Raw genomic sequence first — 20,117 nt, 5'->3', positions numbered from 1 at the left:
TAGGGTATATTTTAGTCAAATCTATCCATATTTTATTTGTATATTTAAAGTAAATAACTTAAGGAACTTAAAATTGGTCTAACACGATGGGGTTTCTCAAACATTTGAACATGTAAGTTGCATCCCCAGAGTATAAAAAATTTTCATTTTGATAAGACAAAACACACTTGAAAATTGGCGCAATGAGAACACTAACAGAAAAAAAAAAAAAAAGACAAAAATGGATTCCCCTCCCCCCAACTTAGCAGATCGTAATTTCTCTATTACATACAAAATTTTAAGAGCAAGTTATTTGTGTGACTTGCTGGTTTTGAAGGAAACTTGTAAGGTTTTGTCCCCTAGACGGTAGCCATTAAGACTTGCGATAGCCATTGCTGCTTCTTCATAGTTTGTCATGGTCACAAAACCAAAACCTTTACATTTGTTGGTGTTAAAATCACGAATAACCTTGACATTAGTGACTGCTCCAAAAGGCCCAAACATTTGCCAAAGGATTCCTTCATCGGCATCTTGGCCAAGATTGTAGATAAAGATGCACCAACCAGAAGATGCACTGCTTGCAACATTTACACCGGATATGCTGCTCATGTGATCTACACCCATTGGAGAAAACCTGTCAAAAAAGTAAAACAGAAAAAGAGAAAAAGGTTGGTGAAGCAAATAAACATTATCAAATATGTAGATCTATACATTGCTGAACAACTTAAGCTGCATTCCTGGTGAAGCATTAGCTTTATATATGAGAAACCTTGAGAAAGATCCCAAGGAGGACCAAAACGTCACTTTGGCTGTATATGCACATTTAAATATATTTAACCAATCCCATTACTTCTCATTTCAAATTCTACTTAGTATACACCTGAAAGTGGCTCTGATTCCTGTAGGATTACTCCTCTTGGTCTCATACTCTAAAAGCTGTGTTCTACAAAGAACTCTGAAAACATGAGTGATCTCATCATTGAAAAGTATCAATAAAACTATGCACACAGAAACATTAATCATAAACATAGCTTAAGTGACATCTTCCTGTTATCAATGGATTATGTTCACCATTACCATTCAACGAACGCTTAAATTTTTTTTTTTTTTTTTTTTTTAAAGCATTTGCAATTCTTTGCAATATAGAATATTTAAAATGTAAAGAAAATGGTTCAGGTCTTAATTGCTGTACCACATAACTCCTCTTGGCCAGCAAAAATTTTTTATCTGAAAAGCATCTAAAAAAAAAAAAAAAGTGTCAACTATGCTACAAATCAGTGATGTTTGAAAAGTAGAATCTTATTTCATAAAATGGGTGACAATAAAACTAAAGTTATATGTACAATGTGCATTTAAAGGAAACAACTTTTTATACTGGTTAAAATGACAAGTTTAAGATGCACAAATGGAAGTTCAGGGTAATGGCACTTGGCGAGTGTTACTGCTGTGGGGCATAATTTCAGTCAGAAGTTCTCCAAAATGAGGAGAACTGAATGAAAGTTTTTATACCAAGGACAACCCCATAATATTTCTGACATGAGCTAATGCATCTGGGCTTATGTAAGGGGCATAAACATTACTTGAACAGCAGATGCTACAAATTTAAAAGGAAACCCTAATAGTTTGCCTGACTAACAAGGATAATTTTCCAAGCCCATCTTTAGCTGACAGGAGTCAGTTGAAGCCCTCCCTCAGCTTTGTCCACTGTTTTTTTTTTTTTCTTGTGAAGTGATGGATTGGAAGAGATCATAATGGCTCATATGAGTTAAAGGCAGACTATGATGGTTTCTTTTCAATCTGTAGTATCATTTACGTCTGCCCTTAGAGCAACTACTGTGTTATGTAAACACATTATCATTGTATAGAAGAATTGATGTGCATTAAAGACAGTGGTGCATTGTAAATAGCCTCTTGGCACCGTAAGTTTAAGAGTTGTTCATTTGTAATTGAAATAAGTGCTCTTTTTAGGACTGGCAATTATTTAGTGTTTTTTTTTTTTTTTTAGTTGTTTTCACACTTAGCACTTATTGGTCATAAAATTTATACCTTTGGTAATGGCTTGCACTACACAATTATTCCTTGAAAATGCATTAGTCAGTGGGTACCTGCAGGCAATTACCATAGGGATGTAGTCCCTGCAAAGGAGTTTTTGTGCATTAGTTTTAAGGTAATTTATGCCATTTTTCTCGATGTATCAACCTGCTATTACAGACTGATGCTTAATTTAAAAGCAAATTTAGGGCTGCCAGTGCAATTCTCCCTGCACTCCCAAATATAAGAGGTCTTTCAGTAATTTGGGGCACCATTACTTTTGGCTACTAGAATCAACCATTTTTTAAAAATGGGCTTTCGGATTAGACGCCATCCCTATGTGTATCATTCAACCAATACCCACGCCACTAAAATAATATTGATATTATATACCAACACAGGTGCTCAATTACATCACCAGTATTAACCAATTATCTTTGAAAAGTTTACTACAAGTTAAAAAAAAACAAAAAAACAAAGAACTGATTAATTTCTATGGGTAAATGCAAGCACCTATGTTCCAGCCACAGTATTAGCAGACAACTCTCACGGTTTGCATGTTCTGTAATTAAAAGATCCGACAAGTAGTATAAAATGCATATCGGAAACTGGAGTATTGGCTGGAAGAGTGCCGACTACTAATACACTGTTTCTGCAGCTAGGCAAACATCTGAGAAGAGAAGAGCAAAGGGTAGACAAACTGCTATCAATTGATATTTCACAATAGATTGTGGAGTTCTCTAAAACCTCAATCATGGCAAAACAAATTATCTTTTAAAAGCGCAATTGTTACTTCACCTGAACCTTTGTGCCTGGTGATGGACAGGCCCTCCAAATCGTCGAGCTGGAGAGTGGCAAAGCTGTGAAAGAAGGGCCATATTCTTGTTCTGATTTGGATTGGCAGCAAATTTTACTGTAATAGGCTCTGAAGATCCAGGTGGTTTGTGTCCATTGAAACTGGCAATGGCCTCTTCAGCTTCGGATCTTTTATCAAACCGTATAAAGGCAACTCCCCGGGACAAACCTGAAATAATGAATAAAAGGGTTTTCTTTTTTTATGGTGTCTGGAGACTAGATATACACCGAATCCAAAATATGGTTCGGGATTCGACTAAATTCAAGTGTCTTGATACCCCGAATCCTTAAAATCACATGACTTTTGGTCAAACGAACACAGAGCCTTATTTCCATTTGCAAATTAGGATTCGGATTTGGTTCGGTAATCACCCAAATATTTAAAGAAGGGTTCAGCCAAACCCAAAAATAAATCCAAAAATAATGGATTTGCATCCTTAATGGAGACAGATAGAAAAGCACAGGCTATGTTAATCGGATTGTTTCACTTTCAATGTGCAAATCATATAAAACCCACTAAAAATGCTCTCCATGTGTTAGGGGGAAAAAAAGCAAAAGGTGCATTGTAAAAGCTGATTTTTACACCTTATAAGTCAGTCCTTCACCTGTCTCTCTGGTCAGTTTTCTGAAGGGATGGGAGTGGCCTATTTTCGTCCTGACAAACAAACTGAGAAACTATTTGCTTACACCACCACTCCTAGGCTTTGCCCTTACTATTTTATATATATATATATATTATATATCCTGGCCAAAAGTGACTGACTTTTCCCTCTGAATAACGCTATTCACCTGCACCCCCCATGCCAAAAAAATTTGTTTTCTTCTCACAAACCCCTACTTTACACAGCCATTTCCCCACCATCCCCCAGAAAAAAACCAGACTTCTCCCCACATGTGACAGGCCTCCTTCAGTCCAACTCTAACTTTACCCTTCTTACATAGACACTCCACAAACCCCTCCTCCCTCCATGTGAATTATAGACTTCTTGCTCCTCACATAGCTGCTCCCTGCCTACTCCCCTCTCTGTGTCAGACCTCCTTCAAGCAGGCACAATCTCCTCACCCTCCCCTTCCCCACATACACAGCAACACACACAGAAATTAAGTATTGAACTTTTCCTTCCACCTCCATCAAGTCACATAAACCCCTACAGATAACAGACTCCTCCTTACAGCATGCTGGCACACCAAGTCCTAAAAAGTGGCAGCTCTTTCCCTCCTCAAATGCTGAGCCATGCCCTCTCCTCCCTGCACTGAAAGCTGAGTGTATGCAAATTAATCACTCTCACAGAACACACTGAAGCAGATGACGGATCAGAGGCAGATTCAAATGTGCAGGCTCGGCCCTCTAGTGACCAAAAGAGGGAAACAATACAATTTAACAATTAAGTCTGCAACAATCAAAAAAGTTACAATTTAACAACTATATTATAATCCATTAAAACAAACCCCATGTACAAAGCCTGACGCGTTTCATGCTTATCCAGCACTTAATCATAGGCTCAAAGAAAATGATTATTTGTACAGCTATAAATACATGGTATAAAATACACCAAGCTTGATTAAAACCAATCAGTGTGAGACACCTCACTACTACCCCTCTTTACAGACACTTCAGTTCACGGAGTTAACTCCATCTAGTAAAAAGTCAGTTTTACCAAAGCTAAAAAATACATATCACAGTGTTACAGAGTAAAAGTAAACAAAGAATAAAATAAACAGTATATTTTTCACACAAAGCAAGTCACATCAAAAGCAAAATCTACCTAAAGGTATACATGTATGGAAATAAAAAATCCAGAACACTTCACATTTATGGAGAAGGGTAAGGGTATCTCCTCCTCTCCTTCCAATTTTTATTTGTTCTGTTGCCTGTACTTAAAATAATTTTTTCATCACTATTGTTGCATTCTGCAAAATGTCTAGTGACATTATTTCATGTTTATATTTATTGTAACAAATTCAACATTTTCTGACCCTGTCCTTTAGGGCCCGCATTGTACATCCCACATATTGTTTTTTACATTTCTGACATGTCACTAGATATTTTACTGCTGTGCTGTTACAGTTAATAAAGTTCTGTATTCTATTTTATTTGTGATTGATGACCGAAATTCCCTTGAGACTTCAAGGTGTTCACATGTAATACACCCTTTCACATCCACTTTTATTCTTAAAGAAATTAGCAGATAACCTGTCCCTTAAGGTGTGGGCTATGCCTCAGAGTGTGCGATCAAATTTCTTGGATGGCACGAACGGGCTAGTAGAAGTGTGTTCCCACTACATGGCTTACTATAGATCAGTGCTGTCCAACTTCTGTTGTACCGAGGGCCGGAATTTTTCCGACCTACGTGGTGGAGGGCCGATAATGGAAGCCAGTTTTGACCACTCCCCTTTTTGAAACCGCACCCACTTGAAACCACACCCATGTTTTCACATGACCATACCCATTTTAATAGTTGTAGTACAGCAAAAACCTGCCATACTCTGCCTGCCCTACCCTGCCTGTGTGTGTGCCATACTCTGCCTTCACTACCCTGCCTGTGTGTGCCATACTCTGCCTGCCCTACCCTGCCTTTGTGTGTGCCATACTCTGCCTTCCCTACCCTGCCTGTGTGTGCCATACTCTGCCTGCCCTACCCTGCCTTTGTGTGTGCCATACTCTGCCTTCCCTACCCTGCCTGTGTGTGCCATACTCTGCCTGCCCTACCCTGCCTGTGTGCCATACTCTGCCTACCCTACCCTGCCTGTGTGTGCCATACTCTGCCTGCCCTACCCTGCCTGCGTGCCATACTTTCACTGTGTGTGCCATACTTGGCCTGTGTGTGCCATACTTGGCCTGTGTGTGCCATACTTGGCCTGTGTGTGCCATACTCGGCCTGCCCTACCCTGCCTGTGTGTGCCATACTCTGCCTTCCCTACCCTGCCTGTGTGTGCCATACTCTGCCTTCCCTACCCTGCCTGCGTGTGCCATACTTTCACTGTGTGTGCCATTCTTGGCTGGTTTGTGCCAAACTTGGCCTTTGTGTGCCATACTCTGCCTGCCCTACTCTGCCTGTGTGTGCCATACTCTGCCTTCCCTACCCTGCCTGTGTGTGCCATACTCTGCTTGCCCTATGCTGCCTGTGTGTATGGCACACACAGGCAGCCTACAGTGACACAATGCTGGCACTGCTCCTACAGTCTGCTCAATAACTATATATTTAAAAACTTTTTAATTGCAGTACCACCTCAGTATATGTTCTTTTTGTAGTATGCAGGGATTATTTGTGGGTTTCTACTGCTCCTGAGGTGTGAACAGGGGAACAATGGGGGTGATTACAGCCTGAGCCTGAGGTGTGAACACTGCAGGGGGTGAACAATGCAGAGATTAAAAGGTGTGAACAACACAGGGGATTACATATTTAAACAATACAGCCTGATTACAGCCTGAATCTGAGGTGAGAACCATGCAGGGGGGGCAGTTAATCTCAGTACTGATACTATTTAAAGCTTACACAAGAGTAAGCCATCAAAGCAGCCAGACAGGTGGGGGGCCACACAGAGGGGGGTCGCGGGCCGCCAGTTGGACAGCACTGCTATAGATCATAGTCTGATAGATCATAGATCCTTCTGTGCATGTTTTTGGAAGCCTGCCATAGGACTCAATGGCACTCTGCAGCTCCAACCTGACCCAAGGAAAGTCAAGATACCGAAGCTTGAATGAATCCGAAACTTTTGTACGCTGCGCGACAAATCGATTTTGTTGCAAAAATGTTGCGCAAAGTACAAAAAAGTTGCAGAAAATACACACAGTATGAACAAATACGAATTTTTTGTATTTCGTACCTGACGTACTTTAATAAATAGGGCCCTAAATGTGTCCTCAAATCTGCAGAGGTGGGACTCCTCCCACCAAGCCGTATATAGGCTGGGATAGAAGGGAGTGAATTTCGCTCCCATAGCAACCCCACATCCCTGCAGGTAAAACTCTGAGTAAAATATGAAATAATTGTGCTCCAAAAGGTATTCAATTGCCCATAAAATAAAATCTTTGAAACCACTAGAATATTGGCTGTATTTTTCTAGGTGATTATTAATCGCCAACTAGCCCTTTCTTATGTGGGATAGATGAATACAGGGAGGCCAAATCTAATGTGGCCAATCCATATCCATCCCTCCAACCTACCTGATTCAATTTTTTTTTTAAGACATGTGTATTATTTTGCACACAACTCTCAAACAGTAAAACCAGAGGTTGAAGGTACGCATCGTCCCACTGAGAAAAACGTTCAATGAGTGAGCCGATACCTGAGACAATGGGCCTACCGATAAGAGGTCTATGTTACTTGTGCACACCTTAGGAAGGTGATAGAAAGTTGAAATGACCGGATGTTTAAGGAATGAGATATTCTCTCTCTAAATTGGTGATTAAATCTCCCTCAAATGCCTCTTCTATTAAGATAGTCAATTTCCTCAAACTCCTTTGCAGGGTCAGATTTTAACACTTTATATGCTGTTCTATCTTTAAGTTGCCTCAGTGCCTCCGATGTATACATTTCTACATCCAGTATCACTACCATCCCCCCTTTGTCTGCTTGTAGCTCCTTGAGAGCTCTCCATTCTTCCCCAGTCAGATTTAGAGGGTAGCGGTCTAGTAATTTCTCCATGTAATTGTCACAGAGCTTCCTCAACTTTTTTTGATAAGCCTCTATTAGAGGTCCTCTAAAATAAATGGGGTAGAAGGTGCTCCTATTTTCAAACCTAGTGGTATCTACAGAATCATATTGCCTGGTGTTTTCCTCTGTCTGTGATAAAGAACACATTATTCTTTTCCTGCAAAAAATATTTTTTAAGGACAACTTTCCAAGAGATGTCTAACACAATGGCCATAACACCACTTCCTCTTTTAGAGCTCTCAAAGCTGTTAGAAGTCAGTAACCAATCAGTGACTTGAGGGGGGGGGGGGGGGGGGGAGTATGGTACATGACTGTTCAGTTACATTGCTATTGAATCTGACCTGCTTGCTCACAAACTAACTGAACAGTTATGTCCCATGTGGCCCCCCTAAAGTCACTAAGAGCTGAAAGCAGAAGTAGCCAGAAAGCTATTATGTTAGGCAAAAATGTAATATATAAAGACTGGAGTGGGCAGATGTCTAACTATATTAGAAATATTTTTTATTTTGTGCGGTCTATCTATTTTATACAGTTTAATTTTTATACTGAACTGTTCCTTTAAAGCTTTTTCTACCAGCACTATGTGTGACATCATACAAGGAAGTACAGCAGTGACTGTAGCATTTTTTGCCCCCCCAGCATAGGGCCCATAATGAAATGAGGGTTCAAACTGCACATTTTCTGTTAACCATTTACACGGCAAAGATTGATTATTTTTTGTACATGAACCGTTACATTTCTGAATGTTTTATAAAGGTGAACAACCCCTTTAACTGCATTTAAATGTCACCATGGGAAACAAGTGTTATTGCTCTAAATGAAGAACCTTTTGGACATCTTTTGGACAAGGAGAATGCAAGTCAAAATTTAAAAAGCGTTACTGCCAATAGTCCTCCTATTGTTTAGTAAAAACGCCACACTTTTGGCTCACCTAATCAAATATTTACTCAGTCACACTTACTTCACATTTTCTAGAACAGGCAGCCATCTCTAAAAAGGTATTCTCCCTTCCTTTCCCTCCTTGCTTCATACTGCACGTGTTTCATTCCCATTCATTCATTGAGAACTTACTATATGATTACATCATCACGTCCAGGCTTTGCCCTTATTTTGTTCCTATTGGACCAATTCACTGACTGCTTCTGCACTCCAGTTGCATAATTTGAAAGGTCGTTGGTTAAGGTCTCTCTTGCAATGGCATAGGGAACACACTCAGCATATCACAAATCTAACATACTGCTATGTTAGATTTGCAGCACTGTCACAGGCATAGGAAGCAATGCCAGGCTGACAGGAGACACAGTCAATAGTTATATCTGCTGCCAGTACAATGTGCATACAAGAAAGTAAAAAAAGCAACTGCAGTGTTTATAGGGGTCACTGATCCACCCCCCATTCCTGATCACACCTAAGTGCACAAGTTAATTGATTTTACTTAACTGAATGGCTGCACAAAGCTTTCAGATTGCGTTTTAGCACTGAAATATTGCAAAATCTGTACAATGCACCTTTTCACATAATTATGCTTAAGGTGGCCATATGGTAAGATCCACTAGTTTAGCGAGGCTGGTTTGGTAGATATTTTCCCAATATGCCTACCTAAGGTCGGTGATACTGGCCTAATTCAATCTTTTGGCCCCAGGACCAAACAATCAATTCAAAACAGCGGTTCTATGGGCTACTGGCCCAAGGGCTGCATCAATAAGCCGATACAGTCCCCAATCAGATGGGAAATTCAAACCTGTCCGATCGTGATCTGGCCAATTTTAGGCCAGATATAGATCAGGTAGACCCATACACATGCAGATTAGCTTCCAAATTGGTCTGAAGGTTGCGATTTAGCACCTGAAATCTGCTTGTGTACGCCCACCTTAAGTTTTTTTTAGGCTGGCTTCTTGGCAGGATATTTAACATAACAAGAAAGCTATGTAAGATAATGTATCTTTTGGACAGCCAGAATAAGATTAAATAGCAGATTAGAAAAGACTTAGGCTAGAACCACACAGGCAGATTCTTGGCCAGCAGAAAAACGCAGGCCAAAAATCTGCAAGTTGTGCTTGCACCTGCCTGAAGGCAGATGCATCATATTTCAGCCCCAAACTGCATACTCAAGCTGATTCTGGCTGAAATAGTCTGCGTGTGTCTGCACCCCGGTGAAGCAATACTTCTGGGTGCAGGCACAACTTGCAGATTCTTCAAGCATAGAGTCCCTGTGTGGCACAAGTCAAACTAAAAAGCTTGGACATGATCATCTTCCTAGGGGGAACAAAGTAAGAGATGAACATATACAATTTCCTTTTAATATTTCCATCAGACAAATAAAAAGGGAAAATAAACATACAAAAGAGTAAAATTGGGATTACCTGTTGCCTGATCAACCAGCACCCTTGAATTGATAATACGCCCAAAAGGTAAAAACATATCTTCTACATCTTTTTGTGTCATTGTCCTTGGGAGCCCGCTGATGTACAAATTAGCATCTTTAATGGATTCTGAACTTGGACGAGCAAAGGAGACCTCAATAAACAAAAATTACCAGCATTAGCCACCAGAAAAAAACATAGCCAGGCAAAATTCCAAAGAAACAAATGCTTTTTTTTCCCTTTTAAGCTCAACGTTAAACATGCAAAGAAAAAAGTTTTCTCAAACTGTTTATTAATATGGACAAAGTCAACAAATTTTGCAAATCCAGGCTTGCTATATGCTCAAAAGGCCAACAACAAAGGTTAATTATTGCTTTGATTGTGCATACCAATATTTTCAAAAGTGTTTTTTCAAAGCAGTTAGAGGCCTTGGGAGTTTGTGAACCTGTAATCAGTTATGACTCCAACTGTAAATCCTTTGTTTAAAAAGTTTTGCTTAATATCACTGTCTAATTTTTTTTTTAGATCCCAAAGGAGAGATGACATGGATGATGGGTGTTTGAGCAGCAAAGAAGCTGCGATATATGTTTAGATATATGGATATTGATTGTTATGGTACACTGTACCTCTGGGCTGGTACATTTAGCTAAAAACATTTCTACTTGTCAGACTTTACCTCTCCTTTAAACAGATTTAGGCAAACATAAAAACACTTGCAACCACAAAGTTAGACTTACCTTTATAGTTTTTGATTGCAGCCTCAGGCCATTAAGAGTGTTTATTGCTCTTTCTGCATCTTTTGCATTAAGGTAATTCACAAAACCATAGCCTAAACTGTGCCCTGCAAAACAGAATTTAAATCTTTACAACTATGCATGTGCAGCTCAACCACAACAAATGACTGTCACAACTGTACAAAATACAAATATAGAGTATACAGTACACTTCATTAGAATTATACACATAAAGTAGGAGCAGGCACTCAAGCAATCCTCCAACCAGGCACGTGGAATTCTTAAGTAGAATGTTTTTATCCAAGAGACAGTCTTATGTGTTTTGTGTTACATGTCTTTTTAACTTTATTGCGTGTGTTGCCCGGGCATTGTGAAAAAAGAAGATGGCAGAAAGAGGATTGTTCCCTCGCAGGTACCCCAGGCCGGTGCAGTTTTTGCTAATAGGAGCACTGGCCATGGGTATCAGGTAAATGATTACAATTACAGGGGTTCCTAAAATTTGACACCCCCCACTGATTGTACCTTTCCTTCCTTCTTTAAATAGGAGACAGTAATTCTCTTCCTCTTCAGTGTAAAAACCTAAAATACATGGCAGACCCAACTATTCTTAGGTGTCTTCCTTTCCACTATAAAGTTTTGCCAAGCTTTATGTAAACCTGTCTACTGTCAATGTCATGTCAGTAGGATGCTAATGATTACGCCCTGGAATTTTCAATAACCTAATTCTTCGCCTTAAATGGTAAACTCAAGGTCTCAGAAATGCCCAATCAACATAATGACATGGCGTTAGTTGACATCTTCATCCCGGCACAAGCTAGCAACAGTAATTAAAAGTGTGAAGATGAGTTATAGATTACCCGCTATTCTGATCATTTGGGCTGAAAAGCTGAACAAGAAGAAGAAAGGTGGCCATAACATAAAAAGCACCTCGAACTTTTTACTGCCATTTTCACCCGATAGCCTGATCAGGTGAACAGAGTGCAAGATCAGCAAATGTATGGATGTCTTAAAATTCTAGCTATCTATAAAAGGATTGCAGCACAGCAAGCAAAGGAGTCAAAACCACAATTTTAATGCATGTATTTATAGGAAAAATGTATAAATTTAGTAAGGGAAACCACTTAACACTAATTACAGTTGCATAATAAAATGACAAACTAAAACATTCTAAAAAAGACAAGTTTTTGGATCTTGACATGCTGCTTGTTGCCAGTAAACATCAGGATTGTCATACATCAAAATGAAAGCTGGAAATCCACAGCACTGGAAGTCCGGTCCTTGAAAGCATTCACCATAGATTATACAAACTACAGCAATCAAGCACTTAAAGGACATGAAAAAAGACCCTGGGTGACCCACATACGCAGTAGAGCAAAAGTTTAAACTTTTACTACTGCACACATGCATAGCCACCAGGGACACATGGGACCCTCAACAAGGTGGCAGTGTGGAGCTTACTAGTATAATACAACAGGTTGGTGCATTTCTTAGCGAAAAGAAGTGGTGACCTGGTTTAAACACCTGGGTTTTTTTAATTAATTAAGCCCTACCTGCAACTTTATCCCGAATAAGCTTTGCAGATTCTACCTCTCCGATACTGCTGAAAAGGCTTCGCAGTTCATCTTGTGTCATATTCTGAGGCAGGTAGTTCACAATTAGATTGGTCCTACCAATGTCATCCCTGCACACGTCATCCATGTGGTCTTCATAACCGTTAGACATTTTGTATTACCTGTGAAGATAAATATTTCCAGTTTAGATTTTTTTTTTTTTTTTTTTAAATTTGATAAAAGAAAAAAACTTCATCCAAATTTGACAGGGTCAACTTAGCACAGTTAAAGGACAACAAAAGGACAATTAATTGGGGAGGAACTTGTTATGCACACACCAGTTACCCTGGACCCAGGCCTGGTGCTCCTTAGAGCAACCTTGCACACAGTATAGTGGTTTTGCCAATGTTACTATACTGTCAATATTTAAGGTAGAACATTCTATTACAATCCTTTGCCTGTTTCTGATCTTAGGCTTGTGACATATAATCGATTCGCTGCCTTCCTCTATCTGAATGTGGGTGGTGACAGGCAGAGCTCTGATCCCCTGACAGTCACCATGCTGTTGCAAGCAGAAAAGCTAAATTATGAAAATATAAAAATGCTTAAAGGAGAAAGAAAGTTAAAAACTAAGTAAGCTTTATCAGAACAGTCTATGTAAATACAGCCATAAGCACTCACAGAAACACTGCACTGAGTTCTCCGTCAAAAGATTTGTTGTGTGTTTTCCTGTGCCAGACACGCAGCTCTCTTCTTCTCCCCCCTCCCTCAAGAATGCTAACAACTCACTTCCCCCGTTAGGAATGTGGATCTGAGCCAATCAACAGGAAGCTTCCACATAGTCTTACAAACTGAGCATGTACACCGGGTCTGGGTCTCGGTGCAGGGGTGAGTCATTATGGGAACTTTCTTTACACAACTCAGCATTTTTTCTTCCTGTTTGGCTTCTGATAATCTGAACAGGTGAAATATGGGGAGACTTAAGGGCACTATTGAGAGAACTAAAGGTAAACCTGCAGCTCGGTATTTACTCTTTATTAGCCTTTCCTTCTCCTTAAACTTACTGGGGCAGTACCAAAAAAGGATTCCTTAGTAGGTAGAATGTTACTTAAACTGTGGAGAACTGCAGAGAAAACAATCTACTAAATGAGAAGAAAAGTTTAAAACTAAGTAAGCAGAAAGGTCAAATGTAAATACAGCCATAAGCACAGAAAAGCTGCACTGAGTCCTCTATCAAAAGAAATGTGGGATTTCTTTTCTCCTTTTTTGTAAACATGTTTGGATGTCTGACTTCCTCTCTCAGAAAAATCCTTAATTCCCATGGCTAGAGTAAAGGAAGTTAATGCTGGCCAGGGTAGTAACCTACAGTGACTAGACTACAACTTTACTGAAAGATGTTGCTAAAAATTGGAATCCCATGAAATACATAACATGCTGCAGAATCTGCATATGTAGTAACCAAACACTGTGGACAGGGTTCTGTCAGCAGCAAAGTATGGAACAATGGCTTTAAAATCGGGTGTATAGGTCACTTTGTATTGCGCTGCACCTTTCTGCACCAGAATATAAACCCCTTGAGCTTCTTTACTAGTAAATTTAAAATTGTAAAGCAATGGTGGATTTTAAGGCTTTTTGACAGTTTTTGCCACAGCATATTTTTTTTTTTAATTACGGTAGTACAACAATCAGATTTCAAGTGGATCTCCAAAACGTCCCTTTAACACTCCCATCTTGCCTTTGGGCACCGATTTTAAAACAGAATCAGAAGTCACAAGATTCAAAAGACCAGCTATTTTTAATCTGAATCAAAGACTGTACTGTTTTTATTTAGGGAAATATCACGCGTTTTTGCTGACGGGCGATCTCCTCTCCTGCAGGTAACAAAATCTAAAAATACCTTTTAAACCCAGAAGAATGTGGATCGCCACATGTAAAACACTTTACATGAATTGATCAGCTTAATTGTGGGAATGTTTTCTTCTGCATTTTGACGCAATTAAGCTGGATCGCTGAGAATGCAGAAGGAAGCATTTTCCCACAATTAAGTAATATAGAATGTGTATCACATGCAGCGATCCCCATTAAAATGTAATCTCAAATAGTTTGTTGCCTGCAGGAAAAAACAAATCTCCTGTAGCCGCTACATCTGTACTTGCCCTTACAGGTCTAGAGCTAAAGCTGCCCATGCACAAACAAAGCTGCTTGCTTGTTAACCAAGCCAAACATCTTTGCAGAATTTGGTCATCCATATGCATGGTTAAATCTGGCTTATCTGGTTGTTGGTCTGAGGGACCAACAATTGGATCTTAATGCAGGTCTATGCAGCCCCTTTGAGAGCTGACCACAGTAACAAGCTGACGTGGTTCCCATTTAGCAGGAATTTCAAACAAGCCCAATAAATATTGTATTGATCTTCAGCAAGATAACAGTTGGTCAGTCCCCAGATGTGGGCCAATAAGCTGCCAAATAATCATAATTTATTGAACTGTATATAGCAAGCTTCACACATTTAAAGGGAAAAAGTGTATTCAATCCACATTTTTGCAGCATAAATCTACCGCACCTTTTGCTTTCAAACACTAACAAGACCTAAGTGCCTAAAGCAGGATCACGCTGAGCACCTAGTGACCTGTGTAGCCCTATAGTAAAGATGGCCATACACAGGCAGATTTCAGATGCCGATTCAGGCCCTTCAGACCGATTCTAAAGCTTATCTGCCCCTGTATGGGCACCCCCAACAGGCCTGACTGACAGCTGGCCTAAAATTGGCTAGATCTTAATCGGGCAGGTTTGATTTTCCGTTGGATCAGGGACCGCATTGGCTCACTGATGCAGTCCTTGCTCCAACTGCGGCTATGGACGCTATTTTAATTTGACCACTTGGCCCTAGGTCAACGATCAAATTAGCCCAATATCACCCACCTTAGGTGGGCATTTGGGGAGATCTGCTCATTTGGTAACCTAGATAAACAAGCAGTGTATGGTTGTTGCTTTATGGGAGAGAGACAAAATGCTAGCAATTACCCCCAATTTACAATGAGCACAAATCACATTACAGGTCCTGTCTAATGACAGGCATGTATTGCTGGAAAATGCAGCGCCCTGCATGAAGAGTGTAGAGCCAGTCACTTGTAGATTTCACTCATTCCCACTCACTTTGAAGGGGGAGAGGAATTTCTAGTATTTTGTCCCACTTATTTTGCAGTACCAAATTTTACCATCTTGTGCTCATTCCATGGCTTTTAGTTTAAATGTTGCATCTGAGGGGGGGGTCTCTACTTTTGCTGTGGAGAAAAGTATATAAGGATAAAATGTACAAAAAGTAGATAAAGGGTGCACATTTCCGATGCCAACTAAGAAATAAACACGATTAGTCATTTTTATTATGTTTTAGAATTAAAATGTAGAATTTCAGGCCTGATAGAGGAGTTTGGATCTATCCAATAACAAAACTCTATTCTAACTCCAAGGTGCAATTCAACAAATAATCCTACAGTGCAACTTCTTTGTAAAGCACAGAGCAGTTATGAGCTGCTGTAATCTGTGGCACCGGTGAATAAACTATAGCCCTGCGCTCCTTTAATCTGAGGGCACACAAGAGAACAAGTACTCAGACAATTGAACAAGCTGTCCCCACAAAGCCTCCAAGCCCAACTGCGAGTATGGGATGAGAGAAGAACTGTCAGCATCCACGAAAAGCAATCTTTTAATGACATAAAAAGTGCAAAAAGAGAACAACCCAATCTTTTAACAGAATTCACTCCCAACAGAGAAAGCAGGACTCTGCAGCGAACTTCACTGTATGGCTAGGCCGCGCTCCCTCCCCCTCAGCACTGCTGCAGGGAAGCGTACCCAGGAGGCGGGCTGCACTAGGGGCCTACCCTACTACACGCGTTCCCTTCTATTCTGAGGCGTCTCTTGCTTAACGCTAAGGGATATAACACTCGGACAGCTCTTACCTCTGGGAGCTTCCCGCTCTTATTAGACTACTGAGCGGCTCGGTCCGTGTCCCGGTTCGGACGTTCCCAGAACAGCGAGCGAGTTTCTAGCGTCACACGGTCCAAAAAAAAAAAAAAAAGAAAAAAAAAAGAAACCAACATGGCGGAATTCACCAGCGCCGGCGCTAGCACCGCCCACTTCCATTCCTAAGTGGTTGGCGCCTTTGACAGTCTAAAGCAATTGGTCAATATCTGTGTTTATCAGAGGGCGGAATTTAGGCGCCATATCCGGTCAGAGAGTATGGAATGGTTTGTGAGAGTGAGCGGGAGAGTGGCGGTACTCTGACTCCCAGCAGGCATTGCGTGCTTGCTTTAATTTATATAGAGCATCTTTACCTATACGTGGGAATTAAAAAAAAACAAGCAGTTGCTTGGAAACAATGTTACGAGGGAATCTGTGTGTAGAGAGAAACAGCTTGGGCATTTTAACATAGATACATTTTACGTATGCAGTTACCTAAGGTGCGCATATAGCACAAAGAGGGTTGTATGTTATAATGTGTAATCTGCCGCCCTCCCGAATAGTGGCAAACCTTCTTTTTTAAAATGTATGTTATAAACGGTTTCATTTCAAGGTTATTGCTCTTGCTACCACTCTGATTGCCTGGGGATCATAGTTGTTCTGGAGCATTGTTTGTAACTTTTATTGCATTACCTCATTCAAATTCTTAAGCATTCAAATTCTTCAGCTAAACATTTTTGTCCATTAGCAAAAAGTTAACTTTTAAATAAACTTTTACTTAAGTAATTTGGGTAGCAGCTATGAATGTACACATTTTAGGAATATATGATTAAATAATTACAGAGCTGTCAAGCCCCCTATTTTGTGGGAGTTATCCACTTTTTCCTTTGTGCTCTGGTCTCCTGTTGCATTCTCCCCACTTTTTTTGCAATCCCCCAAACTTCACATCAAATTCTGCGCATGCATATGCAGTACTGAAGCGGTGATGTGAACAGAAGCATTTGTGCAGCATGCGCCACTTCCGGGTACCATAAATTTTCGTTGGCCCACTGGCGTGAGCCATGGACTCCCCTGTGCTGAATTCAAGAAAGTTGACAGCTCTATAAATACCCTAATACAGTGATCCCCCAATCAGTGGTTCGTAAGCAACATGTTGCTCCCCAGCCCCTTTGATGTTGCTCCCAGTGGTCTTAAAGTAGGTGCTTATTTTTTAATTCCTGGACTGAAGGCAAGTTATCGTTGCAATATAACCAGGTGTTCTGCCAAACAGAGCCTGCTGTAGGTTGCCAGTCCACATAACAGCTACCAAATAGCCAATATAAGCCATTATTTGGCACCTCCATGAACTTTTATGCTTGTGTTGCTACTCAACTCTTTAAATTTGAGTGTGGCTCACAGTAAAAAAAAAAAAAAAGGTTGGGGATCCCTGCCCTAATATCTCAAGGACAAGTAAATCCTAAGGGCTCTTACGCATTGGCATTGGCATTTTTGCCCACATTCCATTCTGGTGAATCATTCATGTGCAGGGCAACTAAGGAAGATGCAGCCCATACTTTGCAAAAACTCTCTAACATGGATGCCCAATCTTTTATACCTATGAGCTACATTTAAATGGAGATGGTGTTGGGGAGCAACACAAGCATGAAAAATGTTCCTATGGGTAGAAGTAAGAGCTTTAATTGGCTACTTAATAGCCCCTATGTGGACTGGCAGCCTACAAAAGGCTCTGTTTAGCATTATACTTGGTTTTTATGCAACCAAAAATTGCCTCCTAACCAGAAATTCAAAAATGAGCACCTAATTTGTGGCCACTGGGAGCAACATCCAAGGGGTTGGTGAGCAACGTGTTGGAGAACACTCTAGGCTGCAAGATGTGGGTACTATAATAGGAAGTACCAAAGTACCTTGCATCTTAATTAATCGTAAGTGCTGCCCTACACATTGCACATTCACAATACAACAAAATTAAAACTATATGACAACCAAGAGAGCAGCAGTAAAGATCTCAGCGAATATTGTAGGGAGAGCCACAGCATTGTGGCTTTTCCTATAGTAAAACCCTGGGCTGGGGCATTTTTTTTTAGCAAAGAGGAGCACCAGCAAAGTTGGAAATTATAATCACTGAGGGTGCTTAGTGTTATGGAAATATCAGAAACCGATAGTCATTTTAGGTAAATAGGTAAGGTTTATTAGACCTGTACGTGGGTTCTGAGCAAAAGATAGAACTACAGAACAAAGACAGCACAGGGTTTATATAGACTTTGTGACAGTAACAAACTGTATGGCATGAGAAATGTATGAGCATAGGCGTTACCAGTCTACCAGTGTACGGGCATAGAAATATCAGTTAGTAGCACAGAAATAGGTGGTTCTGTCTTCAAGGCTATAGTTGACGTAACTAAGGCTAGCTTGAGAACAGAATTCATCCGATTTAGAGGGGCTCTGTGGGTGAATCTGCACACACAGAATGTATTCTTTATCACTAGAATATTCGTACCCAATCCACAATGATTAAGCCTCTTCTTTAGTATTCCTTCTGAGACACTTGTAGTCAAATATTTGTAAGCACTTTTATAAAAATAAAAAACAATTTTGGTATAAATGATCAGTGCCAAAGGTTGTAGAAAGAAGGAAAAAAAAATATGCAATATGTCAGATTTTTTGTGATGGTCCACACAGATACATACTTATTGTTATCATCATAAGAAGTACAATAAAATATTGCACTTGCATAGAAAGATGTCTGAGCGCATTAAAGGAACAGTAATACCAAAGATTTCAAGTGTATAAAAGAAATTCCAATATAATATGTTTTATCTTGTTCATACTTTTATATAAAACCCAAATGAACAACAACAGTGAATTACACCAGGAAGCTGAAAGTTGGAAATGTCCTCCAAGCAAGTTCCTGTTAGAACACAAAAGTGTTGTGCAGGCTGGCCCAATACCCGTGGGTCTGGCAGGTTCCAGCCAACCTCAGCACATAACTTGCATGTCGCCAACAAGTTCGGGTTGAGCTCTCCTGCTCACCTTCCCCGTCCGTGACCTAACTGCCAGCTTCCTGAGCAGGGCTCAGTTCTAAAAATGTATAGTATATTTCTATGAAACAATGTCAACAATGCCATTTTCTAACATTAGTATTTTTTTCGTTTTCAAAAATCATGGATTATACTAATTTCACGAAATACTTAAGGAAACAGTAACACCATATATTTGGAATGATTCTACATAGTTGTAGGGGAAATAAAACCACTAAAATCAGAAAGTTGATAAATGCCGCTTTATAAGTGCAGCCTCATCTTCCATTTGAAGTTAAATTCAGATATTCCACTATTGTCATTTCCTCTTTGTGAAAGTATAGTACCAACAGTACTCAATTTTGTGAAATAAAGGGCAGATTTATCAAAATGTGATTTTAGGACATGCCACATGCTTTAAAATAACCTGTAAAGAAAGAACTAGTAGGCACAAGGTCACTGTCAATCACTGTGTGCAACCAGTACCCTACCCACTACCAAATGCAGAAGACTTGTTTGTAACGCTTGCTGGAGGCAAATACTTTGTAAAATTGATTTATCAAATCACTATCAACAGTTAGAACTGGACCCTGATTTAAAACCATATCTTACCATCAACATACATAAGGGTTGGTTCCAATACCAGCAATTACCCTTTAGAGTATAAACAACACCAGCAATCTTTCAACACTCTATGGATTAGATTCTCCAAGGAATAGATCATGTGGTCTGTTTTCTTGATGACATTTTAAATTACAGGTTCATGTGTTGCAGTGAACTGTTAGATAGGGTGTTATCAAAATACTTAGGATACTGTATAGATGCATTAGGTCTTCACCCAAATGTGTCTGAACTGCGCTCTTTCCTAGGACTGCTAAATTACTATGGAAGGTTTTTTTTTCAACCTGTCCACATTGCTGCAACCTTTACATTTTTGCAGAAAGATACCAAATGGACTTCTGAATGTAAA

The 20,117-nt window shown here is 39.9% G+C and overlaps 1 protein-coding gene across 1 annotated transcript; it reads right to left on the bottom strand.

Moving 5' to 3' along the window:
- On the bottom strand, positions 1-16,188 carry elavl1 (ELAV like RNA binding protein 1). The gene is given in 6 exon segments (NM_001005461.1): positions 1-613; positions 2,809-3,034; positions 9,887-10,040; positions 10,624-10,727; positions 12,171-12,352; positions 16,130-16,188. Coding segments are annotated over 5 exon segments (981 nt in total). The 5' UTR covers positions 12,343-12,352; positions 16,130-16,188; the 3' UTR covers positions 1-288.
- Between the last annotated feature and the right edge of the window lie 3,929 nt (positions 16,189-20,117).

This window comes from Xenopus tropicalis, chromosome 1, assembly GCF_000004195.4.
Source record: "Xenopus tropicalis strain Nigerian chromosome 1, UCB_Xtro_10.0, whole genome shotgun sequence".
NCBI lineage: Eukaryota > Metazoa > Chordata > Amphibia > Anura > Pipidae > Xenopus > Xenopus tropicalis.
The sequence above is the reverse complement of the archived record's forward strand: the minus strand, read 5'-3'. Positions and strand labels throughout refer to the sequence as shown.